Here is a 10,511-nt window from a genome sequence, read left to right on the forward strand (position 1 = left end):
GAATTCAAAGTTTTTGTCTAACTATTCTTCTTACCCTAAAGTAGTTTTAATCCTAGATTTAGCGATTAATAATTACAGAAAAACACATTGAAGCATATCCTATGTAATAATGTAATTATTAAACAGGATTTTAATCTTTAGGGAAATTAAAAATTATTTTATTTGTATTTGTTAGTAAAGTTTATCATAATCAACAAAAATAACTTTCTTATGTTTTTGTGGAAAAACAGAAAGAACCCCTGATGTATTGATTTAAATCCTTAAGTACTTAAGTGTACAAAAAACATCAATTTACAATCACCTTCAAAATCAACTATAAATGTTTTAAGGTCCTTTCACACATATTAGGTAAATAGTGGAAAATATTATTTAGAGAATTAATTGGATAAATATGCCTGAGAGGACATCTGACAGGCATTTTATAGTGGTGTAATATTAAAAATAATTTTGATATTAGTGAATTCTAGTTGACTTACGATTAAAATTAATAACTTAATTACATTTACTTGTTTACACTGAAAAAAGTAAATAAGGATATTGTATTAATTTAAGGAGAAATACGGTTCATAATTTTTAACTTATATAATTATTTGCTGAAATTACTACCAGAGCTCCTTTTAAATTTACAAGACTATTAAAAGTAACACAGTCATATAAATAACTTATTAGGATCCATTTTTGCCTTTATTACATTTTCACAATTTTAATAATAATATTACCCTATTGCATGCCTAATTATAATGATCGTTTGTAGAGAATATTTGTAAACATTCTTTAAATAATTATAAAGTAATGCTGTTTTATGTATATTTTTATGTTTTTGACTGCATAGTATATTTGTTTTTAAAACTCATAATTGTGGTTCATTATTTTCCCCGAACATCAATGTGTATTTTTAATGAATATGTTTACAGCGCCCAAATATTTTAAGATCCAACCATAAATATTTGATAAAAAAGTATTGATTACTTAAAGAGTTTTTACATAATATGTCTAAGAGATCATCTTTCAGACATTTTATTTAATTTAATCCTTAAAGTACTCTAAGTGTACAGAAAGAATCAATTTACAATCACCTTCAATATCATCTGTAAATGTTTTAAGGTCCTTTCATACATATTTGATAAAAAAATTTAAAGATTACTTAGAGAATTATTAGCGAATGTAAGTTTAATTATGATTAAAAATCATAACTTAATTATTTATGACTGCTTGCCCTTAAAAATTTCATAACGATACTGTAAATCTATTTGAGGAAAAATATAGTCTATTATTGTTGATTTAGTAAAAGCCTTACTGGAACCACCACCAGAGGTCAAAATTAAACCTTCATAGACATTCCGAATGACAATCAATTGCTAAACTTCTAGACCGAAACGTTAAGAGCCTCTTTGAGCCAAAAAAATAAACATAAAAATAAAACAATTTTAAGTTGAACAGTTATCAATTCTGTACCGTGCTCTCTTGTTGTCTTTAATAAAAAATATAATCCTTTTATTAACCTGCAAACTTTTTAGTTATATATTTCACATTACAGAACTATTTCAATGTTATTTTGCTGTGGGTTAACTGCTGCGCTAAAATCTAACATGGGTGTAAACTACAAACTTTTGCATATAAGAAGAATCAATCAAAAGAAAAAAAAAGACACTTTGAAAAGAAGAAAAGTAAACTCCTATATATAAGGTCCTTTCTTCCCTCGATCCTGGTCCTGTTCCACCAGCGTACTCACGGGTTGTACGATTTTCCCACTCGTCCTGCCGCGTTTAAACCGATTTAACAACATTTAAACGGATAACAATTAGAAAGAGCGATTGCTCTTATCAAGGTCTTGGCTATCGCAACCTGTTTCCTGGTCCGTGCTTTCTTCCCTAACCTAACGTGGCGTGAGTTTTAACTGAATTTTGGTAAATAACAGATTTGAAATTATATCCAAAATCTTGATAATAACATGTTCATTTCTTGTTTCTAATGGATATAAAATAATATCAAATCATGTTTCATTGTCTTGTATGTTTCAATTTAAGTCCGTTTCTTTTTTAGTTAGTTTTTTTTTTTACCCCTTCAATTGCTTGTTTACGTAATAACACTATTAAACAGTAAATAGATTTTTCGTTTAACAGGTTACCCAGTCCCACGCCCCCCCTCCCCCCTAACCCCCCGCCATCCACCCCGCATCACCACCCACCCCCCCCACCGTCCACCCACCGCGCACCAGTCACCCCCCTACCCCCGCTCACCCCCCCCCTACCCACCTCCGACCGCCCACCCACCACCTACCGCCCCCCACCGCCACCCCCCCTACCACCCCACCCCCCCCCCACACCCCACCCACCACCGACCCGCCCCCACCCGCCCCCCCACCCCCACCCCGAGACACAACCCATTACATACTAAATATAAGTAAGATAAAACAATGTTTTTGTTACTTCGTCTTACATTCATGTCAACCGTGATATAAATTTATCATAATTTAAGAATCCAATGTATCCCGGCACAATTACTCGTGATATGTCGTTGATTGTTAAAATAGTTGTATCTGCAAGGTAAAATTAAAAACTTTGTAAGATCCACTTTTTCCCTTTGATGTGTCTACATAGCATTAAATAGTCCTACATAAACCAGTATATGTATGATTTACAAACTGGTAAAAGTTCCTTATGAGTCAAAATACAAATTTTACGATATCGATGAGTTAATAAAATAAACAATACATTTAATTTATAATTATGGGTTGCAACAAGTTTTAACGCACGATCGTCATCCTGTAATAACTCAATACCTTGTATGCCGCGGACAAAACTTAGGCTTATAAGCTAATTTTCCTATAACCAGTCTGGGCAGTGTATCAAACCTCTGTCCTAAACACTAGTAGGCGTTGTCCGTACAGCTTTTCATTAAACTTTCCATACTCATTGTATATTTGACATTGAGATTAACTACTCACGTAGTTACTTTAACTAATTATTATTTGACGTTTTACAGGACGACTTAAACTATTAGGTTGCGGGGTCTCGGAGGTCAACTCATGAAAAAGTGTAACTCGGTCCCTGGTAAACGTTACGATGCCCGTCCAGTAGGTCCCGCCGTCAACGGGATCCGCCACGGGATAAAGGCAGATAACACCCATATGTTAGTAATTCGTGAAAATGTGGAGTGCTGACTAGATTCGTCATTTATACAACAAACTACAAGCAACCCTAAAGGTAAATAATTGTACACTGCATATTTCATTATCGTAAACTATTATTGAATTGATTAATCTGTTAGAATTTGACACAAAAGTTGAGAAACTGGAGTATTTATAAGGTTTTTATGTCATACTATTGACAAATTGTTGATAAAGTAGTTTAAAGTAAATTAAATATAAGTTATTAAATCACCTCTGGCAATCAAATTCGTAATTCAGTCGATTCGAGAAGAAGACGAGCGGCGTATTTGCTAGTACAAACATTTAAAATAAAAGCAAATTATAGACGCTCTAACCACTGTCATAACGCAGTGCGAACCAAAAATACAAAACGAACTAAAAAACCGACCAATCACTGGCCTCAATCACACGCGCGGAGTTAATTAATTTAACTGTGTTTAGCAAGAATTGTCAAATTCCAATTTTAGTAAAATTTTAAATGTTATTATTTCAACTTTAAAACCCATTTACAATAAAAAAATTTATAATTAATTTCAAAATTTTTGTTTACAATTGTTTTAGTAAACCAAAATATATTTCTATTAGTTTAAAAATTTTGTTGCAATTCTTTATTTTCAATATCGCAATAATTGTATGCAATTTAATAACACAATTCCAATATCAATAAAATATTCTACTCGTGATGAAAAAGACGTTGTCACGTAAAATCCTTATCGGCCCCGTTTAAAACCTGACTTTACAGGCCAACCATAATTTTTTTTTTTCTATAGCTTTAAAATAATTATTAGAAAACTTAACAGTCTTTATTAATTGAAAACCTTATAAAACTTAAATCAATTATTTGTGACATTTAATGTTTAAATTAATTTCAGTGCTTAGCTTGTTGTTATAGGTGATGTCCATGGTACTTCAAATTAAATGTTAATGTCAAAATCCTTTTCAAAGTATACGCCCTTCATTCCACTAAATAATTGAATTTTTAATTATATAATTTATAAGAAACAATAGACATAAATGTAAACTTTAAAAACTTTACCTACCAATTATCTTGTAATGACAAGTAATTTTGCTATTTAGGATATGGTACCCACGACGCTCTGCGTCTTTATAATCTCACACTGTGTTCCACTTTTTTAAGTTTGTTATATTAAAAAAAAAAGAAAACTGGTATAAAACCTCGCACGAAATTTCTACATTTAGAAGAATGAGTTATATATGATGGTGAATGTCCAACCATGGAAGAGTTACAGAAACCTATCACTTAGTAAGCTCACTCGATCTCTCTTTTGCCTCTAGTAAGATGTAAACATTTCTTTTCTGTATGATTGTTTGTCTGAATATCTCTCCACATGATATATCGAAAATAAAATAAATAAACTATAAACTAAAAAAATGCATACGAAAATAGCAAAGCCTGTTAGATGGCACTTGACGTATGCCACTAATATCATAAAATATTTATGGTAATTACTCATATCTTACATTGTAAGATTTTGACTTGATTTACTATCCTCAAAGTTTCAAGCTAATAAGCAGTAATCAATGAAGTCTGAAGTGAAGTGCCAAATTCAAAAATATCCCATTTCGAGAACAGTAAAAAATATTTTTAAAGCAAACAAATTATATAACTACCATCAATAATCCTACACCCCTCAGCCAGTGTGATGTTATAAATCCTCTTTCACCCAAGTGACTTCCCATCTCGCTTACAAACAGATTAAAAATTCCAAGTGACCACAAACCAACCATAGAGAAAAGGATAATAACACGAGGTTCCTAAATCATGTTGTAATATAATAAAAATTTGCGCAGAAGGTGGCTTAGATCTGGAACGTGAATCCATTGGACCAAAACATTTTCAAAGTATGGTCAAAGTATAAATTCTCTCCAGGCAATAGATATATCCACCGTTTTCAGCCATTTTCTCTTGGAAATTGGATTAAAAATACCTTTGTCAATGCTTTTCTTTCAAGTATTCAATGAAGTATATTCAATTTCAAGGTTGCTACTATAAGTTTTAATATAAATTTTATTTGTTTTATATTATAATCTACTAATAAATATCATAGGCAATAGGCTATATTTGATTTAAATGTATATTCGAAGCTAAATTATTATACTTCTGCAAATATTTTTGGTATGCGAGAAAAAACATGGCTAAAAATTTAATTCCTGTAAACTAATTTTGTTAACGTTATTACAGTAACATCAAATCAGCTTATCAAGTTAGAATACTGTTAACTAATAACAATGCAAGGTTAAAACCTCAGATTCAAACAACAACTGATGGAGTAGTACTTTATCCGTGTGACACCTTGCATTACTGAATAAGGCGATTCAAATTCAATGAATAACTCTACATACGTATGTGCTGAATTAGGTATATATATTTAAACCTGTATAATGTAATATGTATTCATCTGAATTATAAATGTGTAAAAAAATTATAGAAGATATAGGGGTTTTTCAATTGAACTCCTTTTCATATTTACATGTTTTTGATAAATAAATATAGGCAATATGGAGTTACAAAAAAATATTTTTTACACGTAGTAATAAGGACATCCACTACTAATAAGTTGAATCAAGGAAGTATCAATCAAAGGGGGGCCCAAGGGGTCCCCAAATTGGGTACCCCCAAATTTTCAACAAAATAATTGTTCGTTATAAAACGATTATTATTATTTAATAATTCAGATTACTGAAATGCACTGCTGGAATATCGATTAAAAAAAAACGGGTCAAGAACATTTTTTTGAAACAAAATGAGGCCAAAAACATTCTGCCAGACTACGTCCTGGACTTGGTCAAGACACGAGATTCTGAACTAATTGTCATATTTTAAGGCCTAAGTGAGTGCGACAAAAAGACCATGTTTCATTGAAGTTAACTAATCAAGTTCCAATCAGGTAAACTAATAGAAGTACTCTCAATCAAAAGCTAGTTAACTTTATAGCTACAGGGCTGTGTAGTACTAATTAATTTATACAGACCCTTATTGCATGCTCAGCTGTCTGACTGAGATTCACTAAGAACGTTTTATGATCAGGGTCAGAGTGAAAGTTAAAAATAGGTATACAAGTGTATTTTAGAAAGAATAGTTTACAGGTTTTAAGTTTCATAGGTCAACCTTCATAAAAAATATATAAATTCGAAGGTTTTACAATACTTCACTAAAAATGGCTAATTTTGTCTTTCATATCGTTAGCGGACTGTGATAGCACTATGATTTACGTGTCTGACAGCTGGATTTAAGTGTTTGTAATGAATAAAATATGTATCTTTGATAAAAATTTCACTTATATTTATTTCCATTTTTATAGCTCATTTTATTCTTGCAGATTTTTAAGTATCAGAGCTAATTTTGGCTGACAATCAATTACAATTTTGGGTGCAAAACCTTATGAATTTTATCAAGTTTCACGAAACTCAAACCTGTTTGCAATATTTGTTAAATACTTGGCCCTTAGACTGAAAGAGAAATACAAAGAACTCTTATGATGGTGTTTTCTAGAATTATAAAGAAGGGCTCTTGCGTGATAATAGATATGGACAATTCTATTAAAATCATCCAGCTGATATGTTTCCAACAGAAATACATTAACTTATATCCATGGAAACAAGGAAACAAAGATTCAGGGTTTATTTTTTCGGTTTTTGTTAAATATTATATTCAAGTCATTCTAATAACAGCACCTCGGAGAACCACCGAACAAGGAACACAATGTGAGGCTCAGAGAGAGGACCAGGACCAGGACTTACAGTGAGTATTTGTATTGTTTATAGGTCATAGTTTCTGCTCTCACTATCTATTGGTATCTTAATTACGTAGTTTACATCCTGGTATTATAGACAAAATTATTTACAGCGTAAATTACTATAACAGTGCATACGTAAATTATTAGAAATAAATATTTTTAAACAATTATTAAAAATAGTAGTCATCAAAAAATAACAGAAATTTTATGTTTGTTGATGCTTTCATTCCTTTTATATTGTGTATTAGGATGATTATTATGCAAATTGAATCCAACCGCTACGTTCTCCATAACAGCAATGGTACGTGATCTGTTACATTTGCGTTTCAGGGCTGTTCATAAATCTTTCTGTACACAAAACGTAAATGTAAAATCAGCTTAACGGTTTGATACAAAAATATCGAATGACGCTATTAATGTTGGATTAGGTTTACACAGTAGATACAAGCATATAATTGTTTAAAGAAAAACCATTTTCCTATCTATGACTTATAGCAATCTTTTAGGTGTTCTTCAGTATGCTAAATATTTCCAGTAAATTCAAAGTAGTTTTTATTAACTAGCTAATATTCAAAACTAAGTTATGTTGAAATGCTTACATGTAATAATTCATTTAACTGTGAACATTTCAGCAAAACAAACAATAATTTAACTAATTTTTTTCTACTTTCGAGATTCTGGAACGCAAGGATAATTTGATAGGTCTAGTCTACTGCGGTATATGGCTGTTGGAGTTGTAGGGTTCGTCCCCTTAAAAGTCAAAGGTTCTCTCCAGCATAGACATAAGGGTGCACCACCCCCACCTACTTTGATTGGATAGGCTAGTTCAGACCTGGCTTTCCCTTCTTACGAGGGAACATAGCTTAAGATTAGTGCTCTAAATTTTTCCTCGTGAATCTCGACAGGAGGCAGCCGGTTCCCCTAACCTTACTCACCTAGAATATCCGGTCACTCTAGAAGCGGCGCACTCCTATAGGACTAGGTGCAATGTTTTAAGCGTCTTGCCCTAAGATAACAACAAAAACATTTAATTGTATCGGTATATGGGGAGTTAAAAACATAAATATTCTATTCTAAATGATTTTATTTCCTCATACAGCTCCTTAAAAAATACTTCACGATCTACATCGTACTTTATCGATCCTATATTTGAAATAAAACAGAAGATAAACCGAACGAACTTGTGTGGTAAATGGTTTTAAATTCTTCCAGTACTCTAATTCTACAAAAAGTGTTAGTAAACTATGCAAAATCCAAATATTTTAAGACCCGTTCCAAACGTATCTGATTAAAAATTAAAAGGAATTACCTGAGGAAAATTTATTTAAAATAAAATATGTTCTGAGAGAAGCGTACCTCCAACAGGTTCTCTTGACCCTCATGATGTCGAGTTCACTTCCAAAGAATTGTTATAGCTACTATCGGTTAACAACTATACCATAGTTTTTTCGAGACAAGGACTTTTAGTGTTGAGTTATTCTTATTTACAATTTAGAAGTTCTGTTTCTGTAACTATTCTTCATACTTCAGAGCAAATTTATATTCTAGCTTTGCGATTATTGTTCACAGGCTAAACAGTTAAAACAGCCGCCTGTGTGTGATTGTATAAATAGGATGAAATTAAGGCAGGATATTTTTAAATCTTAATTGATAGTTTACTAAAAAGTTTATTTTTATTTTCTACACTTTTCCATACAATATAACTTGCGTATGCGTTCCTGTTGAACTGAAAGAACTTGTTGATTTTTTGGTTTAAATCCCTTCAGTACTGTTAATTTTGTACAGAAAGAATCAGTTTACAATATCTCTGTTACAGGAACCCAGATGTTTTCAAGTCAAGTCTAGATCAAAGTCGCTGTGACTGTGGGGAGAGTGGATCCCCCACATTCTCTATCAAGGCCCTCTGCCGGTTTAGGCTTTTGCCTTGTGTCTCGAGGGAAGGTCAAAGCCCCCTAGTAGCTTTCCGCATAATCCTGTTAGTGTTGGGGTGATAGTGTCGGTGGTGCAGTCGAAGTTGTAGGTCGTATGTCATCAGTCCATTCATCGGGAAGACGCAGTTGGGGAAGCTTCCTGGGCGCGAAGCTCACGGATGTGATCCCAACGGTGAGGACTCTGGCAGAGCTCCAACCAAGGCTCGAGTGTCAGGCCTTTACTAAGCTTCTGATGGTTAGGGACGTTGTACGAAAGCCCTGACTGTACGGTGTTTCCTCACGACACCAGGGCGACCCCAGTGGGGCCCGCCCGGAGACACGCTTCTGGACAGCGAGAAGAAACTGCCTACCTTGCGGTCGAATTGCCAGGTGAGGTGGTACCATGCAGGGGCCGCATATGTGAGCACTGGTCGTTATCCAGAGCCTGTGGTAGGAGCAAGGGACCTTCGTCCTTGGTCACGGTAGGCTTCGTGGAGTTGAGCTGGGCGCCGATGCCTTCCGAGAAGCCCTTTCCTTCGCTTGGCCACAAGATTCTCACTGACCGTGGGGCGGTGTTGAAGGTCAGCTTGGTAGTCCAGGAAGTACCCCCCAGGTACTTGCCTGGAAGTCTTCCACAGTATGTCGTCGCCGTTTGAGTGGACAGGTGAACGGGCCAGTTCCGCGTTGTTCTCCTTAGTCCTCGTTGAAGTTTATGGCTTCACATTTGTCAACGTGTTTGACCATGGATCCTGCACACTTGGTCAACACAGGGCTCCAAGTAGGTGCAGCTGCCGCTTTTTTTTGTTTTAAAATCCCTTTCAGTACTGTAAGTGTACAGAAAAGAATCATGGTTTACAATAATTAATCACCGTTACGGAACACCCAAGATGTTTCATCATCAACGAATCTCTTTCATAGTATTTTAATAAAGCGGGTAAAAGATTAAACCACGAGAAATTAATTTACTAAAAAGTGTACTGGTGATACATCTTTGAGGGCATTTTGTATTAAGTGTAAATGTTTGAAAAACATAATTTTAAAAATTGGCGGGATGGTTTAAGCTGTACTTTGGTAATTAAAGTTCATAAACGTATTGCGTTTAATTTTCTGTTCAACTCAATGCATTTCTTAAAACGGTTATTGTATATATTTGAGTAGGAAATATGGTAATATTCTATATAGCTTTATTCAACTTAGTTGATGATATTTACTAACCAGAGCTCTCTCCTTCGCCACTTTACAACGAGATTTTTATAAATGGCCGAGAGTAAGTAAAATTATATAAGTTATTATAAACAAGCTTTTACATTCCGATTTTCGGCCCAGACTTTAAATAGTTAGAATTCAATTATACCGAAAAAGGGTCGGTATAAAAACGAGGTTTACGTGGTGGACTATATACTTGATTAAAAGAATAATTAAAACGAAAACATTCGTATCTGGGTAAATAAAAGGTTATTTATTATAATAACAATTTAAACTAAACATAAAAAATTTAACACTTTCACAGTTTATTTAATGATCAAAATAACAAATGAAAATTGAAAGATATTTTCATTAAAATGATTTTATTAAATTCAAATAATACTAAAATATCCTTTGCACTCATAATTTAGAATACTTTCTAAATAAAATTTATATACTTTCTAATAAATTTTTTATTTTCTGCTCCCCTCACTTACTTGTTTGGTG

General features: G+C 33.2%; 1 protein-coding gene across 1 annotated transcript; it reads left to right on the plus strand.

Moving 5' to 3' along the window:
- Nucleotides 1-2,123: 2,123 nt before the first annotated feature.
- On the plus strand, nucleotides 2,124-9,475 carry LOC124373552 (glutelin-2-like; the record flags this gene model as incomplete). The annotated part of the gene is made up of 4 exons (XM_046831912.1): nucleotides 2,124-2,403; nucleotides 3,004-3,132; nucleotides 8,726-8,884; nucleotides 9,262-9,475. Coding segments are annotated over 4 exons (782 nt in total), but the record flags the coding sequence as incomplete, so codon positions are not given.
- Nucleotides 9,476-10,511: the final 1,036 nt, after the last annotated feature.

The sequence above is a fragment of the Homalodisca vitripennis genome, unplaced genomic scaffold (assembly GCF_021130785.1).
Source record: "Homalodisca vitripennis isolate AUS2020 unplaced genomic scaffold, UT_GWSS_2.1 ScUCBcl_5898;HRSCAF=12851, whole genome shotgun sequence".
Taxonomy (NCBI): Eukaryota; Metazoa; Arthropoda; class Insecta; order Hemiptera; family Cicadellidae; genus Homalodisca; species Homalodisca vitripennis.